This window comes from Trematomus bernacchii, unplaced genomic scaffold, assembly GCF_902827165.1.
Source record: "Trematomus bernacchii unplaced genomic scaffold, fTreBer1.1, whole genome shotgun sequence".
Lineage (NCBI taxonomy): Eukaryota > Metazoa > Chordata > Actinopteri > Perciformes > Nototheniidae > Trematomus > Trematomus bernacchii.
Genome location: NW_022987689.1, coordinates 14,781,235 through 14,802,263, shown reverse-complemented (window position 1 = coordinate 14,802,263; position 21,029 = coordinate 14,781,235). Strand labels below are relative to the sequence as shown.

The 21,029-nt window shown below is 39.6% G+C and overlaps 2 protein-coding genes across 2 annotated transcripts; both read left to right on the top strand.

Annotated features, from left to right (window-relative positions):
- The first annotated feature begins 378 nt into the window (after positions 1-378).
- Positions 379-7,775, top strand: LOC117488304 (angiopoietin-related protein 3-like). The gene is made up of 7 exons (XM_034137131.1): positions 379-931; positions 1,550-1,660; positions 3,254-3,368; positions 3,699-3,812; positions 4,160-4,255; positions 4,474-4,746; positions 5,747-7,775. Exons 1-7 carry the CDS (start codon positions 440-442, stop codon positions 5,992-5,994), a joined length of 1,449 nt encoding a protein of 482 aa, XP_033993022.1. The 5' UTR covers positions 379-439; the 3' UTR covers positions 5,995-7,775.
- Positions 7,776-9,440: 1,665 nt separating this feature from the next.
- Positions 9,441-19,778, top strand: LOC117488838 (phosphoglucomutase-1-like). Its single transcript, XM_034137977.1, has 11 exons — positions 9,441-9,725; positions 11,043-11,205; positions 11,463-11,609; positions 12,195-12,320; positions 14,968-15,158; positions 15,773-15,927; positions 16,619-16,734; positions 16,831-16,966; positions 17,760-17,943; positions 18,087-18,215; positions 19,291-19,778. The coding sequence occupies exons 1-11, from the start codon at positions 9,468-9,470 to the stop codon at positions 19,378-19,380; spliced, it is 1,695 nt and encodes a 564-aa protein (XP_033993868.1). The 5' UTR covers positions 9,441-9,467; the 3' UTR covers positions 19,381-19,778.
- The last annotated feature ends 1,251 nt before the right edge of the window (positions 19,779-21,029 follow it).

Below are 21,029 nucleotides of genomic sequence, written 5' to 3'. Positions count from 1 at the left end.
GTAGCAAATACACCAACTATAAATAAGTACCCATTACAATTCCTCTTTAAAACATCTGAACAGTCCCTTTTAAGAAAATAAATGAGAGCTAGGTTGAACATTGCAGGAAAACTACAGTAACCTACTGCTTGATACATTTGACAACATTCAAAGTTGTCAAATCATTTAAGTTCAATGTTCCGTTGATGAAATGTGCATGGTTAATCAAACTGATGCCCATTTTAAATCCAATTACTGACATTTGGCTTGAGCTGAACTTTTGATATCCGGAGGAAACTGAATAATCCATGCAGATATTGATCAGAGTTAATCATTGACCACATTCCAGACAGTGTATAAAGCCCAGGATCCTCACTGTACGTTCGGTTAGAGCGGAGAGAGAGGGCTGCCATTTGTCCACCGAACATCACGACACACATGTCGCCACCACGACGACAACATGAGAATTACACCTATTCACGTATTGTTGGTCCTGGCGGCTGCCTGTGTCCCGGCCCTCTGTGGCTCAGAGGAGCCCGTGGCCCCGGTGGAGACCCGCTCCCGCTTTGCCGCTCTGGACGATGTGCGTCTCCTGGCTAACGGCCTCCTCCAGCTGGGTCAGAGCCTGCGGGAGTTTGTTCAGAAGACAAAAGGACAGATAAACGACATCCTCCAGAAGATCAACATCTTTGACCGCTCGTTTTACCAGCTCTCAGTGCTTGCCAATGAAATTAAAGAGGAAGAAGAGGAACTGAAGAAAACTACGGTGGTGCTGAAAGCCAACAACGATGAGATCAAGGGCCTGTCTATTGAGATCAACTCCAAAGTGGACAACATCCTGCAGGAGAAGAGCCGTCTGCAGGACAAGGTGGAGGGACTGGAAGAGAGGCTGAGCAGCCTGTCGCACGGCCTGCTGACAGGAGAACAAGTGGCAGAGATCAACGGCCTCAGGGTGAGCCACCGCTGCTGGAAAGGCTTTTTCTTTCTGGTGCAGTGGAAATATTTCTGTAAGATCTTCCTGCTGTCCTCGGGTCACATTTGACATGGTTAAAGGTTTTTCTAATTCTAAATCTAACTTTATACAATCTGGTTATTATGTACTTTCATTAAAGCACCTGAAATAGTTTCCAAACAGATTCCTAAATAAACTTGGACATATAAGTCTCTTATAATCCATCAAGATAAGCCCCTTTTATCCAAACTATTGTCAGAATAATTCAAAAATGTTGCAATTTTTTACCTCAAAACTTTATTTATGTGTAAATGAGGTGTAAACGAGGTCTATTGACCATACATTCCATGAGTTGGATTGAAAAGGTATAAGCAAGTTGTTATGATGGTTTCATGCTGAAAGCTTTATAAACAGTCAAATACGGACAAAATGTGATCAGAAGACAACACAAGGGTTAAGATACAACACTTCTACCAAAGTAGCATGTTTTTTTGCTTACCCATGCTTTGTTTTGCATTTGTTCTCCAAATGTATGAAGGGAGTATTTTATGTGATATTAACAATAAATAGCACCATTCTATAACTGCTCCCATGATTCCACCTTTCTTCCGGGCTCAGGAGGTGATCCACAGCCAGGAGCGGAGCATCACAGAGCTGCTGAAGGCTGTGAGGGAGCAGAGCGATCAGCTCAACCACCAGAGGGTTCAGCTCAAGACTCTGGAGGAAAAGGTAACTGCTCGGGACCGTTGAAAATGTTTTATTGGCGAAGAGGGTGTTAAAGGGACACCCTTTTTTAATTGTTATCAGTCTATTAAATGGCTATTATCAGTTGTCATCTAAAGCATAGATTTTAGGTGGTATGGCCCTTCTCTACCTCTTATTTGGCTCAGTAGGCTATTGCAAGCTGTATCACCTTGTAGGGAGGTTAAAAATAATTAGGGGGCAACCTACGACGTCATAGTAATTACAGGAGAAAAGAAGGAAGCCAAGTGCAAAAATACACAGGACTTTTATCCAATAGTATTTCCTGTACGCTACATACAGTACGTAAGCTAACGTGTGTACGTAAGCTAACGTATGTACTTATTTAGCTTAAGCAACGTTTAAACCTTAACAAGTAGTTTTGTTTCAATTCACAATGTGAACCGCATGTTAAAAACTGCAGGCTAACACGGCCAGACCCAGCTCTAGACTGCCTACGCTGGAGAATGATCTAGCAAAAGTGCTAAACCCATCATAATTCAACACAATGGGAAAATCATAACAAGGGTAGAAAAACGAAGCCATGTGAGAAAAAAATCCAGGGATTTTATCCCGGAGTTTGTCCTGTTGCCTAATTTAAATTGACTTGCTAAGTACGCTAAATACATATGCTAATGCTAACTTAGGTAAAACTGCCACTACCAGGCTAGCCCGGCCTGCCCCCTCTCTACATCATACTTCCTGCACTATTGGGAAAGAAACGTTCTTGGTTGTTTGTGTTTATTCAGCCAATCCCAATTGGCAGCTTTTAAAATCCCAGAATGTCCCAACATTGCTGAATAAATAGCGGAGATAGCGTAAGTGAGAATTCTGAGGAATCAATGGCTCATACCTCCTGTTAGTCATATTAGAAGCTTCAAAATACTAGTGATAACAACTGATAACAGTCTTTTAATGGATTGATGACATTTAAAGTGGGTGAGAGTCTAGTTCCCCTTTTTGCTTAGGGTCATATCTTTTGGGATGGCCTTTTCAACATTTATCACACTTTCCTTCTTTCGTTGTGAGATTTATTGTAAGAGAATTTTTTTTTTAGTTATCACATTCATATTTAAAGCTGTCTGGGAGAAACGTTTCCAATGTGTCTTGTAATTTAGGATGTCATACATATCTGGCTATAGAGTAATCTGATATTTTCATTATTTCATGGAATATAAGGTTAGTACGTTAGCACACGTTAGAGTGGGTCAATATTTGCCATTTTGTTAGGATATTAAATATATTATTTTGAGATATTTTGTTGGAGGGTGTTGCATTCAAGGAACGGTAGCTTGAAAGGTAGCTTTTTTTTGTTTTATTATTAAATACGCCCCTCCCACAGCCCCATCATTTTCATACAATCCTTAATTAGTATTGGAAAGGCATTTCTAATCTCATGGCCTTTCAGCTAGTTGCTGTGTGACAGCTCAAAACTGATGTTGTAACTCTTTAATCTTAAACACTAAAGAAAACGTATTTTGCAGAAAAACAACCTTTAATGTGGAACCCACATTATTTCACCATGATCAGCATTAGGATTATGTCTTTATGCTAAAGTTTGTGCTTATTATTTCTCCACAGTTTACAGTCAACACATTGGCCCAGGAGACCATTGAGAGGATGCCTGAAACCTACAACAATGAAGCACCAACACTCACCCCTTATTTGACCTCAAACTTTAACAACGACATGACGAGTAAGGAAAATAAAACATTTGCAAATGTCGAGTGATATTAGGATCTGGCATCTTTTATTTTTAGCAGGCCCAACACTTTTGCCATGTCCATCGATTTGGAATTGTAATGTGACAATTTCCATACATTTTTCGCTTCCCATTTCATACCTACCTGTCTGCCTGATACACATTTTCAGCTTTTACTGAGCAATCAATTATCCTGCACACGTTTTATTGCTGATATGAACTGCTGACTGTCTGGTCACAAGTGCACTGCTCCAGATTTAAAGCTAATCTTTATGCAGGGCAGTTTTAACTATAACATTATACTTGTGGGCTTTATTAAAATAGAGCTGCCATTGGACTGCAGTGACCTGTTCAACGGAGGGGAACAAGTCAGTGGCCTCTATGTCATCAGACCCACCGGAGCGGAGCCCTTTATGGCTTTTTGTGACATGAGCAAAGGTACTGTACCAACACACACATATTCAACTTTAACAGAGCACAGGACTAGTTTCTTCATATTGTATACCTTGTTTAGTCTTTATTAAGTCAACCAATCTATATTTATATTTTACTTAAAGTTGTAAACCTAATTTAAAGCAACACTAGAACATTTAGATTTTCTTTAGCAGTATAATGCACCTGTGTAGAGAGTGGGTTCCATGCATGGACTGTGTCAAGTGAATGTTCTAATATGTTTAACGATTATTAAAATCCAGTTCTTGAAAGGCAGACTCAGCCACTAACAAAACAAATACAGATAGAACTTTAAAAGTAGTGATTGTTTTTTCCCTTTTTTCCCATTTTAGATCATGGAGCCACAGTCATCCAGCGAAGAAACGGCGGCTCAGTAAATTTCGATCAAATCTGGGAGAAGTATGAAAATGGGTTTGGAGATTTTCAAGGTGAGAGACACAGCTATGTTCTCCAGACTTTAATTACCCATGTTATAGTTAGAACATTCATTCTCATCTGCCAAATTTGAAATGACTTGACGTATATCATGATTATAACATTACAACCTCTGTAAGTGAAAATATTCTGTACGTTTGTGTGCATCACTTCTCAAAGGTGCTTGTTAAATCATGTCAGCTGTGACCGCTAAAGGATGTTTCTCTAACAGGGGAGTTTTGGCTCGGTCTCAGAAAGATCCACTCTCTGGCCGCTCAGGGAAACTCCGTCCTTCAAATCGAGCTGGAAGACTGGAAACAGGACAGGCGCTTCATAGAATACAGATTTAACCTTAATGGCCCTGAGAGCAACTACACCATTCACCTCACGCATCTGTCTGGAGAGGTGCCGGACCCCATGAGCAACCACTCTGGCATGATGTTCTCCACCAAGGACAGGGACAATGACAACCTCCAGGGCTTCAACTGTGCCCAAGACTACACAGGTACTAGGGATGTAACTGGATATGTTATTTGAAAAGCACAAATAATGCAGTAAAAATGTTTTTTTTTTCTATCTAAAATGTTTTTTCTTTTTACAAGATAAAAAAGTAGAGTAAGAACGTGTTTACATTTTATAATCAATCAATCAATTTGAAGCTCTCAAGGCACAAAGATTGCATTGTCAATGAATATTAGGATTGGAAATACAATATTTGCCCGGTTTAACGTGTATTTAAGTTTCCTGTATAAACCACGACCACTTGCGTTGTTCTCTCCGAATACAAATAAAAAATGTTAACAGATACAGCTAAAGAATCTATCTAATATTATCTAATCTGTAACACATAGTAGTGCAGCAATGACGTAGTTTGGCCGACCTGGAAGTTAGCATCGCAAGGGCTCACTCGACAGAAAGCAATTGGATTTTTCAATTGGATTTCGGTATATTGCAGAAAAATACGTTCTGTGGCAAACCCACATTTTGTTCAGCGTGATAATCTTCACATAATTATACCACTTTTTTAAAGCGTAAATGCAATCAGAAAAAAAAAAGCAGAAGTAAACAGCTAACGTTAGGCTATTAACAAAATACATCACGTGGCATGGCTGCGCATCACCACCGCTAAGCTAAAGGCGGCTAGTGTTTGGTGTGGTGTTGTTTGATAGTTTATTTTGTCACTTTTTAGCATCCGCCATTTTGGTGACACATAGAAGCTTTGTACATTCACGTGTGGGGTAACATTTTTTAAGCTTCTGCTAACCATAGACCTTATTTCTGGCTGTTAACCACAAACATGTTCAAAAAGCCATTGACTTCAAGATGAGGGAAACAGAGTGTGAAGTGCTTAGTCATTTCTGGGTTTGAGGACTCATTCCTGCACCACTCTATTACAGATATAGGATAAAAATATCTGACAGCTCTGTACATCTCTTACAGGTGGATATGTTTACAGTAATGAATACTTTTCAGCTGAACAACAAGTCATTTCTGTCTTCTTCCAGGTGGATGGTGGTACAACGCTTGCGGAGATACCAACCTAAATGGGAGATATTTCCACATGAGACCCAAGGGGCGCTCGGATCGTAAGAGAGGGATTCAATGGAGGCTGGGCCGAAAGGCGTCTTACTCCCTCAAGTTCACCCAGATCTCTGTACATCCTGTGTCTCCCCCTAGCACCATCTCCACCACTTCGGCCTCCTCTGAAGCAGGGGTCTTTCACCACCTGCATCATTCAGTAAATAAACATTAACAGTGACCTCTCCATGAGCTTTGGCAATGCTTCATGTGGCAGCCGTGGTTTAAGAAGGCTTGTGCAGAAAGGAAGATGTTTTTCTCCAAGTGACAAGCATGCTTAACTGAGGAAGCTGAACAAATGTATAACTGCCTGCTAGGATCATCTTTATAATACTCTTGCATTGTGAAACCTCAAAGTTAGCAGTTACAATTTATCGTCACTCAATGTATCTCAGAGGACAAAGGTTATGGAGAAGAAGTTAAAACATACAGCCATATTTAAGCAGTTTTTATATTGGGTCACATTGACTCTCAGTATAGGTTAACATACAGTAGGGGGACGGACCCCTTAAATGGATCACAAGATACAATCTAAGGAGAGAATTAGCAGGATGAGAAAGACTGCTACAGAATTGATCTTACTAAAACTTCTTTAAGGGGTTTTTTGTCTTGTGAAATACTGTACAGATCATAGAAATATGAGGAAACGCACATGTAACTATTTTCCCAGTTCATTTGAGTAGAACAAATGATGGCGATTGTTAGGAAGACTGGCTAGTTAGCTTTGCCTTCTCTGGAGGGAAAGGTATTGAGGTGGAAGGAATGTTAAACCTGATGGACACAGGCCTGCTGTTCTGTTCAGCTCATCTTCTGTAACAAACATAACATTAAAGCATTGTTAAATTACTAGCTAGCTAATCAATTAAAAGAACAAAGTTATCACACATCTGGGGATATCAATGTGCCTTCCTGTGATAAGGGTGTGTCAATGATACATTTGTTGTTGTATTGGACTCATTTACTTTAACTCTCTATACTTTATATTGTACTATTCCAAGCTCTAGTTGTGTAGTCATCATTACTGCACAACCTCAGTTCAGTGAGTCTGCACCTTGCCACACTTTTGTTTATATGGAAGTTTATACGGAAGTTAGCTTGTTGCAGTGACTGCAAAACCGGCCCTCGCACTGACCTTCCTACCAGTGGACTTGACATGGCCATTCTAGTCCTATTCTATTGTTATGGTACAGAGTCAACTCCTCTGGAATCTTAAACATTATTTAATAGTTACAAGGGCTGAATTTAATGATTATTTCCTCGATTAATTGTTTAAAAAACGTCGAAAAATATTTAAAAAAAGACTATAATAACTAATGTGACAACGTCAGGTCCAGAGTCCAAAACATCAAAGGATTAGGCCATTTATGATAAGAAATGACCTAAGTACCTAATCAATCGTCAGGATATTTGCTGACATGACATCCCGAGCAGATATTGTTTTATTTTCACAGGTCATTAGGCAAAAAAGGTTGGGAACCATTTCCAGATAAAAAACACTCATCTTTACTGTTTTTGATTCTTTGAGGTGTGGATATCTGTAACTGAAAACATAACGAAAACCCAGATTTTACTTCTAAAACATCCTATTTGTCATTATGGACTAATTTGGGGGTTACCCCATCAGAGCTAGGGCCTTAGATTCTAACTGTTTTGCAGTCACTGCAACAAGCTAACTTCTGTATAAACTTCCATTTAAACCAAGCTGTGGCAAGACTCAGGCACAGAATGATCTTTCTATGTCAACAGAGATCTGACACAGAGTAGTGTCATCGTTGGACTAAAAACACTGACTTTGTTTTTATGTGAAAGCATAGTAAATGATTGACTATGGCATGTTAACTATTACTCCTTTCTAAATCCGGGATCATTGTGATGTCCAACTATTTTGTGCTCGTTGTTACAGCCAATAATAAACTCTAGAGGGCAGTGTTGTTCTGTCTTTGCTTTGTAAACAGACTGCTGGGAACCATATCTATATTTTGTTTGTTCTCCTAAAGACTCACTCTTTTTTCTAACACTCATCTTTATGATAAGAAAATCAAGGCAAATACATATGCTAGTTAATTTTAAAGGACACCTATCATGCTATATTTAAATGATATATTGTAGGGCCATACCTATATAAGGTATATTTATACGTTTCTGTTTTCAAAATACCAAACAGATCATGCATTTTAGCCATGCCTCATTTCGCTCTATGTGCTGTTTGCTGTCTACGGGGCTGATTCTGTGAGCTGCAGCTGACCACGCCCCCCTGCAGGAGAGGGGAGCCGTGCTCTGATCAAGTCAAGAGGGGGAGAAAAAAAGATCTCCGTCCTCCGTGTTTTATTATATAGAGTCGTTATTCATTTGTTTTAAAGCTCAATAAATAACAAAGAAGACCTTTGACCGGCACTTTTCTAATTTTGTCCGGAAGATTTAAACTTTAACGGACATCTTGACCGGCGAAAGAAACTGAAACTGAAACTCTGCTGCACGGTCCCCTCGTTCCTTGGAAGAGGCGGAGAGGTGGGTGTTTGTCATCTGCTGGTGGACTAACCGGAGAGAATTACAGTGCTTGCCTCGACGGGGAGGGATTGCATTGAATTAAAGCAGCGGGAGCAAACGCTTGCCTCGGGGAGGGAGAAAGAAAGCCACAGCGGAGAATAAACAGAAGGGTAACCATGGTAACTATGGGCGGGAAGTCTTCTTCGCTGCTTTTGTGGCAGACTACAGTGCCACTTACAGGCCTGGCATATGTACTACAGCGTCTCCAGCGCTTTCGAGCAGCAATGGCCGTGGCCCAACCCCACATTCCCCTGATAGGTGGAGAGTTGGCCCTCTGTCTGAAACCAGAGCCCAGTCTGTTCTGATTGGTTAGCTGGCCGGCTCTGTTGTGATTGGTCAACTGTTAAGAGATGTCCCGCCACGAGTGCTAGACAATAGAAGCACAAGGGTTACATGGTGATGTCATTATGTTACAGAAGTAAACAAAGGAGTCCAATGGAGGTGTTTCAGGCAGGGGGGGAGTGTGTGAGAGAGAATCTCCCTCTGGAGGGAACTTTGGGATTGTAGCCTTTGCAGACCATTTACATGCACACAAACCTATATAACACACTACAGGAAAGGAAAACCCCCAAAAGCATAATATGGCCTCGTTAAGGTAAGAAATACACTTTGGAAGTTTCACCAGTTTGAAATGTTCCAATATTCACCTGTAGTGTGTCTGCTTTTAAAAAAGGGGAAATATTCCCTCCTGAAATAGCGCTCCTAGATTAGAGATGCCATCCTTCTTTTTGCATATCAGAACATGGAGCACAGCTGCAGCCGTTCAGACGGACAAATAGATCCAATAACACCTCAGTACTTCCACTCTGACACACCCAAACACACTGCTCTGTGGCCGGGCCTGCAGCCTTGACAGTGATCTCCCTGCACATGTGTGAAGGAGCGTCTTCGGTTACCTCCCATGCCTCTGCACACACATTGGTTTGGAAGGTTATTTTGGGCCTCAGAAGTACCACAGTGAAATAACAGGAGGAGTCAGGATCATACACTCCCACTCTGCCCCTGTGTATACTTCCCCATGTCAACTGACAGGGGATTTCCCTCTGAACAACACGTTCCTTCTCTGGGCTCTTGCATTAAGTTGGATTTACATTTGAAACAATGGACAACAGTCCTCTGCAGGTGTTAACGGTCCCTACAGCCCCCTACCCCGACCAGAGGCCCGGCACCAGCGGCCTGAGGAAAAAGGTCTACGTATTCCAGTCCAGGAGGAAATACCTCCACAACTACATCCAGAGTATCTTCTCCTCCATCGACCTGCGGGACCGACAGGGATCCACTGTGGTGGTCGGAGGGGACGGCCGCTTCTTCAACAGAACCGCTGTTGAGGTCATTGTGCAGATGGCAGCTGCCAACGGGGTCAGTGTCCCCATGTGTGATTGTTTGTGTGAGCATGCTGTTAAATTGGTGTTTGTGTACATGTGTGGGCGGATGTGAGCATGTGGGTGTCACCATGTTCTTATCCTTTTGTTGGCATAAGTTGTACCAACCTCATCTCTTATCAGTATCCAATTTGCAGCCTTTGAAACATGCATGTTTTTAAAGAGGGACATTTTTTTTTACACAATTTAATAAATTGAAGACAATAATTTAATGTAAGTTGCATTGTATTGTAAGTATATATGAGGGAGGCTGTGGCTCAGTGGATAGTGTGCTGGACTTTGAATCAGGGGATAGCAAGTTTGAGTCCCATGACATGTAATGTAATGTAAAATGTAATGTACAGTATATTATATATTGCCAAAGTACATTCAAAGACTCCCCTATTTAAATTGTTTTATTATTTTGCAGATATCTGAAAACAACTAATTTATTTGTCTTGTATAATCTTAATTTAGTAAGTCAATTTGGACTTTTGCCCACATCCTTAAACTCCACCCAATTTAAATCCTGTTTCCAGAATAAGATAAATGGCTTGCTTGCACTTCAGATCAAACGTAGTCTTAACCCGCAGCCATTTTTTCGCTGGTGACCAATCGGTTATGGGCAAATGCAACTCCTAACCGAGATAAGAAGGAAGAGAGATGGTTTACTCCTTATCTAGGCAAATTAAGTTACTCCATCATCAACTCAAATATGTTCTGCTCCTTCCCGAATGATCGGGCATGTGAGCTGCTTGATTTCCTTATACTTGCCCTGGGAGGTGGCATAATGAAATCAGTATTCATTCCTTTTTCCAAATACTTGCATGTGCAATTGCCTGATGAAATTACAATTATAATTTGCAATTGGGAGCCGTTGCTCATCAGAATCTGTGAGTCATAATCAATGCAAGACAGTGATAGAAGACAGTTTAATGCAATATAACAGCAGAGCCTCTCTGCCATAACAATTCAGCCAGTTGCTCCCGTATACGGCTCCTTCACATAGAAAAAAAACATGTTTTCTATTCTCTTGCCAGGACCAGTAATGAGCTCTCTGTGATCCAACAGTTTAAATTACACAACCTTAAAGTGCCTGATGCTTTCTCAGTAGGATAGTTAGAGAGATTTAAATTACACTCACACATAATAAAACTTGCCATAACTGTCATTCATTAAATGAAGTCCCAGTTACTTTAAGCAGGACGAACCAAACCTGATATTCTGTGACATTCCCTTCCCTCCCCCACTTAGATAAATTAAGACACACACTCCTCGAAGCCAACTCTCACACACCTGTGTGTCATTTCCTCAGGTGGGTCGTATGATCATTGGACACCACGGGATCATGTCCACGCCGGCCATCTCCTGTGTGATCAGGAAATACAAAGCCATCGGTGGCATCATCCTCACTGCCAGCCACAACCCCGGGGGACCTGATGGAGACTTTGGCATAAAGTTCAATACTGCAAACGGAGGTTTGGAAACTGGAGAGGAGGAAGCATGCAGGGGCATCAGCCAAGAGAAAAATAGTGTTACGAGAGAAGTTAACAAGAACACTTTTAGACACAGTGATGAGATCAAATGTCTGGAATAAACACATTCAAAAGATCTGCATGGTTTTACCAATTAATATCCAAAACAACTTTATATTATCCTCAATCGTCGACAGTTCTTTAGTACACCACTAAGTGCAATATCATGTGTTATGTTGAGACTATTCTTCTTCATGTAGGTCCAGCAAAGGAGGCTGTCACAAACAAGATCTTTCAGATCAGCAGGACCATCGAGGAGTTTGCCATCTGCCCCGGACTGCAGGTGGATCTGACCAGTCTGGGAAAACAGATGTTCGATCTTGAGAACAAGTTCAAACCCTTTTCAGGTGAAGTGCAACATCTGTCAGACACCCATTACTTCAAATAGGAGAAGATAGAGGTAATGAGAGGAACAAATGTTGGTGTGTTGATGTTATTACGTGAAGATGCTTGATACGTTTATTAAAGACTTGTTTTATTTTATGAACTAGTGAGATTACGCACTTTTTGTATGGAAGAGAATTAGGGCCTGGCAAAAGGGGGAAAATGTCCAAGGAGGGAATAAAATGTAAGAATTTAATTGGAGTAAAGGCAAGATGTCAAGAACAAAAGTTTAACTTTCAATGTAAATTTGAGCATTTTTTACAAAATAAATAAAGTTGAAATATTTGCAAAAAGTTCAAATGACATTGTGAGAAATAACTTGTTTATAATAACATCAGACTTTAAATAATAACTTAAACTACTACAGTAGCTTTATCACATAATAAAAAAAACATCTTTATTAGCAAAGTTTCGACTTTATTCTTAACATGCACATTCTTCTCTGCTATGCTTGGCCCTAATAGTCTTCCGTATATTCTTCAGTGATCCTTTTCATCATTTATTATTTGATAATAATGTATACTTTTCTTACTGTTTGTTGTGTCCAGTGGAAATTGTGGACTCTGTGGAATCCTACGCTAACCTGTTGAGGAACATCTTTGACTTTTCTGCGCTGAAGGAGCTTTTATCTGGAGAAAACCACATCAAGATCAAACTGGATGCCATGCATGGAGGTGAGAGGATATTAACCAAGAGCATGTCATCTCATCAAAAATATTCTCTGTCACTCTGAATACAAAAGACAGAAAGATTATCATGTCTAAACATGCAGGGTTACTTTATCGTTGTTTTGGTGATTCCATTGTCACATTAGTTTTGATCTTAATAGTAATATAAGGAATATTAATGTATAACACTTATAATTGTTCTTATATTGTAAAGATATGTATATATTGAAAAACATGAAGTGTTGTTCTAGGCTTCGATATAGTGTTGGAGAGGTGGCATTGGATTAAAGCAGTGGTTCTCAAACTTTTTCTGACAGGCCCCCCCTTTGGAGAAAAAAAAAAGTCGGGCCCCCCCCAACACAAATAGTCACATAATGGGCTAAGTTAACATTTATTAAAATACATCAATATGAACGTGAGCATTCCTTTCAAAAAAATAAAAAAATCAGTGATAATAAAACAATGCTCCATAAGTCTGTGTGCTCAAAGAAATATATACAATTGTGCAATCCCTTTGCTAGAACAATGAGTTATAATACTTTGCCACTTTGCAATCTGTGCAAAAAAATGAAAAGAAAGAAAATGCTGATATTTGGTAAAAAGGTGTCTTATCATTAGTGGCTGCAATGAGCCTGTTTTGCACTGCACATTTCTTCAAAACGGGGTTGCAGGCTCAGTGGCGGAGCCAGAGATTTCTTTTGGGGGTGCTGTGGGGTAGCTTGACGTTTCATAGAGGGTGCTCAAACATTTAGGGTTTCCCATTAAGTTACCGGGCGCTACAGTGGAATTTTCTACTGTAACAATCCCCACGCACATACACAGTGTACCCGCGACAGTTACAATGAAGGCTCGATAATCAGCTCATGGCATATAGGTGTAAGCAGGGGTAAAGTGCTATTTTTATAAGTGGATGGTGGACCTAACATTGGGGGGTCCGGGGGCAAGCTCCCCCGGGAAGGATTTTTTTTTAAATATTGAAGTTAAAAGCATCAATCTGGTGCACTTTGAGAACAAAATGAAGAGATCTATGGATACCTCTCTCAACACCCATATGAAACAGAACTGTAAACAGATTTACTTTTTCTTTATGGATATTTTACTAATCACCCTTTTAAACTTTATTCTTTTTTTACTGTCATATAGTATTTCATAACTGTTTTTCCTTTTTTCTCTTATTTTTTTTATAACTATAATGATCATATAAACGTGTGCCTCGGAAATAATTGTTAACATTAATCGTGACCAAACCGTTTGAGACCCACTGAGATAACTTAGACTAAAGTTAACTATCTAAACACTGAGAGAGTCCTTTAGCTCACTGAACCTCTCAGTCTGACAGGAGAGGACTCTCCTCCACCTTGTTGTGGAAAAAGCTCCTTATATCTGTTAGCGTAGCTCGCTAGCACCAGAAGCTAACAACAACGATCTCGGGTACCGGTGCGCTCTCTCTCTCGCTCGCGCACGCACACAAAATTGCTCGTTCCACACACACACAGAGCCGAGCTTGAATGAAACAGAGACCCAGATGTATTTGTACTGTACTGTATCATATTATTTTCTAATCAATAATTTTTCAAATTATGATTTTTCTTTAAAAAAAATAAAAAAATAGTTTTCCTCCTGGTCTCTCGCACCCCCCTGTTATGCCCCCCACTTTGAGAAACACTGGATTAAAGGAACTGTTGACTTAAGAATAATTCAAAAATGATCAGGTTACTAAAGCTATTTAAAGCGTCCCCAAACATTGAAACTCGATCTAATGGGCCAACAGATCTCACATCCCCTGTGCCAACATTTAACAGGAAGTCATAAGAATTTATATTTATAGTGTTTCATTTTTACAAGATACAACACCCCTACTGCTTTTGCCCTGGACTTTCTCTCTATTTCTCAAGCCATAGACACAATACAAATCAAAACGCTAACTCTTTTGTAGTTTTTGCAGTATTTTCCAGTCTTTGTGCTTAGATAACCAACAGCTGGCAGTGACTTTATATCTACCTAGCAACAACCTCCACATTTGAAAACGTTGAGCCAGTGGGGAAGGGCCTTAAAGCAAAAATGATTTTAAATATCCAGCAGGGGCATCTGTTGCAAAATCTGAATGTATAGAAGTCTATGAGAAAATTACACTATTTCTCAGTTCATTTACTACCTTTGTGAATATTTCACTAATCATTTTATGGTCTCAATTGCTAGTGGAGAGCCTTCTTTCAAGTGTCTGTTTAGATATTGTCTTTCTTATTGTTAGAACTTGAACCCTTTGACAGTGTTTTCAGTTCATCAAAGTTTCAGTTAATCCTTATCACCCTGTCACTCCTTGTTACAAAAAAACAAGAATGAGACCACCAAAAGATGAGAAGCCATCAGACAAAATCAAAACCATAGTACACAAACCAATGGGTGACATCACAAGGGACAGTTTAGCCATCATGAATCCAAAGGTTTGTGCTATGTACAAATATAAAAATGAACATTTAAAAGTATTATGTTTGTTTGGCCACCGCTCACTGCAGCATGTTCTAAATTGATTAATCAGCATCCAGTATTAAAATAAGCCCAACAATTGAATTCCAATTTCGTACAACCCCATATTTGACTTCCGTAGTTCATAATTGTCTTTATATCTTATCTCTGTTTCTCTTCTCCCCAGTGGTAGGACTGTATGTAAGGAGGATACTCTGTGAGGAGCTGGGCTGCCCAGCCCACTCTGCCATCAACTGTGTCCCTCTGGAGGACTTTGGGGGTCTGCACCCCGATCCTAACCTCACCCATGCTGCAGATCTGGTTGAGAGCATGAGAGACGGACAGTATGACTTTGCTGCAGCATTTGATGGTGACGGGGTAAGTGTACTGTGGGGGAAACTTCTGTGTAGCAATGCATTGGGAGTCACCGACTCAGGAAGGAGACACGGTGAGAGTTGGAGCTTTTGATGTCAAACACTGATGGGTTTATTCAGAGTATCGGCCGGAGGATTCACATCACAAATCAAAGAGTCAGAGGTTCTGACTACACGGTAGAGTTGCCACGTCAATTCTGAAGAGCCTCTCTCTATGCTAGACCTTTTAACTGGTTCACAGAGAGTAATCAACATCTCTGAAGGAGTAGACTAAACAGCTGGGAACACTGAACCACCTGCGTCCGACACTCATGGCCTCAAGGATTTCACATCTTAGAGTCCACAAACACCGATAAAGAAGTGCCTCAGCATTCTCACAACAAGTACCATTCGTGCCAGACAAGTTGACCGGTCACAAACTGGTGACAACAACACATATGGCACCAAGGCCTTTCCTTAAAGGAGATAACAGACGTCAGAGTAGATCATAAAACGTCACAGAGCAAAAGGTTAGATATCTAGAAGAATTATTCCTTAACATGTACCACTGTGCCTTTCTTTAGGTTTTCTAAAATGAAACCAACACAAATAATCTCTGACCCTTGTCTGCCTTTCTAGGACCGTAACATGATCCTCGGTAAGCACGGCTTCTTCGTCACCCCTTCTGACTCTGTGGCTGTGATAGCTGACAACATCTTCTGCATCCCATACTTCCAGCAAACTGGGGTGAGAGGCTTCGCCCGCAGCATGCCCACAAGCGCAGCCTTAGACAGGTAAAAACACACAGCCATCACTTCTACAACCACTGAGTGAGGTTAGAGGGGGAAATGATTTATAAAGGGATCAAAGTATTGCTACTGATAGACAGTATTCCTACAAACCATGTTAAAGTTGTGTCAAGGATTATTGTGTTTGTAAACAAATTACAGTTTGCAGTGTTATTTTGAACACAATTTATTTTTTAAATTGCCACTTCTCTAGGAAATAAAACGGCAGCTTGACTAAACCTATAATGTAGTTTTTGTAACAAGCAGCACTTCTTGAACTTGTTATTATTAAATCACTGAGAATGGAGAAATAATAACGTTTTTGGTAAATGTTTTTTTTCAAGTGTATGAATAAAAATTACTATTTGTCTTATTATAGCAGTGGATATTACTTTAAAAAAAGTAAAACTCTATCATCTTGTACACGATTTCCCATGCTTTCATGCCTTAATTTACCGCACTGCGTTCATCAGTGCACAACAGATTTGAGGAAAACAAAAATATACTCCCTTTTGTCCTGAATCAGGAATACTTTTCGAATCTTATTGTGAGATTTTATAAGATTCTCATCAATAATGCCCTGATGTTCGAAGTTGAGGCCATGTGAAACTTAGAGTACTTATGTCGCAATATATTTAAATGAAATTGTTGCAATTATAATTTAAAGGTTCACTGTATTCTTTCCTTGTATTCCCAGAGTAGCCAAAGCAACACAAATAGAGTTATATGAGACTCCCACTGGCTGGAAGTTCTTTGGGAACCTAATGGACGCAGGCAGACTGTCTCTGTGTGGAGAAGAAAGCTTTGGCACAGGTATTGTACTGAAAGTTATTAGATCAAAAGATTGTAATTAACTTAGTGTCGTGGGTAAAAGACTCTAATGTCATTTAATAACATCTCGTCTTTCAGGTGGAGACCATATCCGTGAGAAGGACGGGCTGTGGGCCGTGCTGGCATGGCTTTCCATCCTGGCCTCCAGACGGCAGAGTGTGGAGGACATCCTGAGGGAACACTGGCTCAAATATGGAAGGAACTACTACACCAGGTGAGACGTCCACACACCTGTGTTGTTTATCTGTTGTTTTGTGTTCAGAGTTTACACATACATAAACTATTAAAAAACAAAGAAATAAGTAGAAATAATGTTAATTTTTTATTTATACGGATGTAGTTTGGATTTATGGTACAGATACAGGTGAAGAAGATGCAGGACATGGCTGACACCTAGTGGAATGTATGTGACATTACATCTTTTTTAAAGACCACTATCTAGTAAATACAAAATATAACGTGATGATGTCAGGGCTTTTTCTAAAAAAAGTATTTCCCTTTGTGGAAATAAGTACCAAATGTAACCAGATATATTATATATATTCTGCATTAAGACTTTCAGACTCTATGTATTACTTTCGAAAGGCTTTTCTCCTGTAGATCAACCTCTCTCACATAATAATATAAGATAAGATTAGATAAGAAGGACCTCGGTAATGTAACCCATTGTTAATGTTGTTAATGTTATCACTATTGAGTCAACACACATGGAGAAATTATTTACTTTTCCTTCATATTTTGTGTCTTTTGTTAAGGAAGTAGCCTCATTAAATGTGCAATTGGCATTTATTCACGTCAATGATTCATCAGTTAATTGTAATTCATTTACAAACCCATGGACTTTAAAATCCCCTAAGTGTTCCAGAAAGACATTTACTGAGTATTATTTTGGAAATTGGTAGATGGTGCCTGTCATAGCGTTGGCCTCCCATTAAACTCACTTGAGACCGCTGTAGAGTAAGAGCTCTTACTTATGTAACAGAATAAGTGTTCTGTTTTCTGTCTAGATATGACTATGAGAACATAGACATAGATGCGGCCTGTGAGATGATGGAGGATTTGGAGATCTTGATCGCAGACAAGTCCTTTGTCAAGCAGAGATTTGCTGTGGAGGACAAAATCTACCAAGTGGAAAAAGCAGACAACTTTGAGTACACAGACCCAGTGGACAGCAGCATCTCAAGGAACCAGGTACACACACTGAGCTGTATTCCTGTAATAATGCAGTTTTTTATGTGTACAGATACTGGATGTAACCTGATTGGAGCTACTCAGCTGTGCCTGCAGATCCTAAAAGCTTCACTTAGTCTGTATTGGGCTGTTTTTCACCGCAGGGTTTACGGATAATCTTCTCTGATGGTTCTCGGATCATCTACAGACTCAGTGGGACGGGCAGCCAAGGGGCGACAGTCCGAATCTACATAGACAGCTACGAGAAGGAGCAGATTTTTGAAGACACACAGGTACATATATTGAATTCTGAAAGCTTAAAGTATGAGACAGGCCTCATAATTTTTGCACTATATGAGATGTTGATAGTGCCATGTGGTAGAGAGGAACAGGGCAGGGATAACCGTCCATATTAGGCATTACAGTACATTTTTAAACAGTTTTTCTCAATTGTAAACTCACAAAAATCAAACTATGCACATGTCCTGAAAAATTGAAGCTAATTTATCAGCAACGAGACTCCAGATGCTAGGCATAATTAAAAAATGTCACCAGGCAGTCAGCTGACTTTTTGGCAGTCAGCTGATCGTTTTACAGCATTTCAGTGACACATAGTACATTGCTTTGTTGCCTTTTTGTATTTGTGCTCTGATTCCATCTTTACCTCCCCAGAAAGACTGTTAAAACCTTTTCATACTGTAGTCTCATTTACCTTACCATTGCAAACACTGTGATAGGTATTATTAGTGTATTCTTAGAACTCAATGCAACACATAGTTATACTTTCAACTACTCTATGACTTACACCATGACTCTTGGAAGCTTGGTTGTGACTTAACAGTAATTGAGGCTCATTGTTACCTATGCCTCTACAATGATTGAATCAATGCAATATTTATATGATATGTTCACAGTTTTGTATAACAATGAAGGAAACAGTCCTAGTACTGTATGTACAACTAAAACTTGAAGCTATTTTGGGACGACACAAAATAACCTAAACTTAAAAAAAAAAGAATTCCACAAATGTGTTGGGATTTAATATATGACATTGCCAAATAAAGCCAACACATTTACAAACAGTATTTCAATGTTTAATTTAAGTTGAACTTAAGTGTTTAATCAATGGTATGGAAGCCGTGTGTATCATTTAGGTAGGACAAATCAATTTTAAGAAGAAAGAGCATTTTCTGAGAGGTCAGTGTTGACCAAATAATTATGTTCTGCTTTGTGATTGCCCATCTCATAAATTGAGCTATTTCAGCTAAACAGTTAATGTCTCCTTATAGTTAAATATTAATGAGGAAATGCATCCGAGGCATCTGGCAGCCAGCTGCTTGAGTCTAATATCATCCTTGTCTGGGACAGGTGATGCTGGCGCCCCTGGCAACCATCGCTCTGAAGATCTCTCAGCTCCATCACAGGACGGGCCGAAGTGGCCCTTCAGTCATCACATGAATCCCCTTCCTATTTTATTTCCTCTTTTTGTATAAACTGAGCTTCAATTCCAAGTGTAGCTGCACAACATGCAGGAGTTTGCATGTGAGGCTAAAATGTATCTGGTGATTTATTCTGTTACACATTAAACTGCTTTTTATTTTCGGGTTATGTGTGGTCTTTTCCACATATAGCAGAAACCTAGGGAAGGGAATATGGCTGGCCATAAGAAAATAAATTAGTTATCAAAATAAAGGTGAAATGTTGATAATAATATTTAAATGTTGGGAATCGAAATGCCGAGAATAAAGTCTAAATGTTGAAAATGAAATGAAAATGTTGATATAAAAGATGAAATGTTGAGAATAAAGATAACATTTTGGATATAAAGTGAAGATGTGGAAAATGTAAATGTTGAGAATAAAGTAGGAACTATCAGCATTAAGTCTAAATGTCAAGAATAAAATCAAACTGTTGAGAGTAAGGTTGAAATGTTGAGATCAAAGTCAATATTTGTAGTAGATCTAACATTAGTCTTCGCGAAATGCAAAAAATATTGAAAAATGGGTTGTAGTTTTTCATGTTTTCATCCGTCTCTTTCCCTTTTCTTATCTATAGGAATGTTCCAATCATTAATTAAACCAACAATTTACAGGTAAAAAGCAGCAAGTTCTCAAAAAACACTACTAGTCCTAGTAATCAAAACGACTAACGATGACATCATGTTGTCCTATACGTTCTCTCTGTGAAACTTGGTTCTATTACTGTGTATTCTGTGCACTCAGGATGTGAGCCTTGTGGTTTTGTGGTAGGTAGCTCTGAAGACTGTTGAGAGGGTGAAGAAAATTAGAAAGTAACATACCGTTTCTCACATGAATAACATTTCTTTGTGCACTGCTCATTGCCAAAGTAAAGAACGGTGTTTCATGCTATGAAGCCTTAAATTATTATTTTGGCTCATGCGTACTCCCTCATTCAGGCAAATTAAAAATCATCAGTGAATAACAACCTGAAATTGCCATTGAGTGCTTTGAGCTGGAGGATGAGCAACAACATATCAGGGGTTATATATTTCTACCCCATGTGGAGGCTTCTACTAAATCTGAAACATTATTTCTGCAGGAGACATTTAAGCCGTTACATTTTAAAAGAGCCCTACCCAGCTCTGGTGGCTCCATTATATCCATCTGGACAGCAGCAGTAGCATCAGGTAGCTAACATCTGGTCCAGCTCTGTGATCACACATGCCCTTTGAAGTGCTGCACCTCTCTGCTGCTTCATCTCCATATTACTGAACCACACTGAAGCCCAAAAAGAGACACACACTCTGAGTGTGGCTCCGGTTCAGTTTAGGTCATACATTTTTTTGATTTAACAACTTGGTGGAAAAAAAATCACTGACACAGAAAGAGAAAATTATATATTTATTTAAATGGCCCTATTATGGTCATTTTCAGGTTTCATATTTGTATTCTGTACCTCTACTGTGACATTTCCATGCTTTAATGTTCAAAAAGGTCTTTATTTTTCTCATACTGCCTGTGCTGCAGCACCTCTTTTCACCCTCGGTCTGAAACCAGATCCCTCTGGATGGCCGGCTCTGTTGTGATTGGTCAACTTCTTACAGATGTCCTGCTCCTTAGCCTATAGCCTTGGCTCTTAAGCTCCTT

What these genes read in the sequence shown, in the direction of transcription:
- LOC117488304 (XM_034137131.1), top strand. Translation starts at nt 440, where the DNA reads ATGAGAATTACACCTATTCACGTATTGTTGGTCCTGGCGGCTGCCTGT. An exon ending in TTTTTGTGACATGAGCAAAG is followed by an intron (nt 3,813 to 4,159) that starts GTACTGTACCAA and finishes TTCCCATTTTAG; the next exon opens with ATCATGGAGCCACAGTCATC. An exon ending in CTGTGCCCAAGACTACACAG is followed by an intron (nt 4,747 to 5,746) that starts GTACTAGGGATG and finishes GTCTTCTTCCAG; the next exon opens with GTGGATGGTGGTACAACGCT.
- LOC117488838 (XM_034137977.1), top strand. Translation starts at nt 9,468, where the DNA reads ATGGACAACAGTCCTCTGCAGGTGTTAACGGTCCCTACAGCCCCCTAC. An exon ending in CAGCATTTGATGGTGACGGG is followed by an intron (nt 15,159 to 15,772) that starts GTAAGTGTACTG and finishes CTGCCTTTCTAG; the next exon opens with GACCGTAACATGATCCTCGG. An exon ending in ACAAGCGCAGCCTTAGACAG is followed by an intron (nt 15,928 to 16,618) that starts GTAAAAACACAC and finishes TTGTATTCCCAG; the next exon opens with AGTAGCCAAAGCAACACAAA.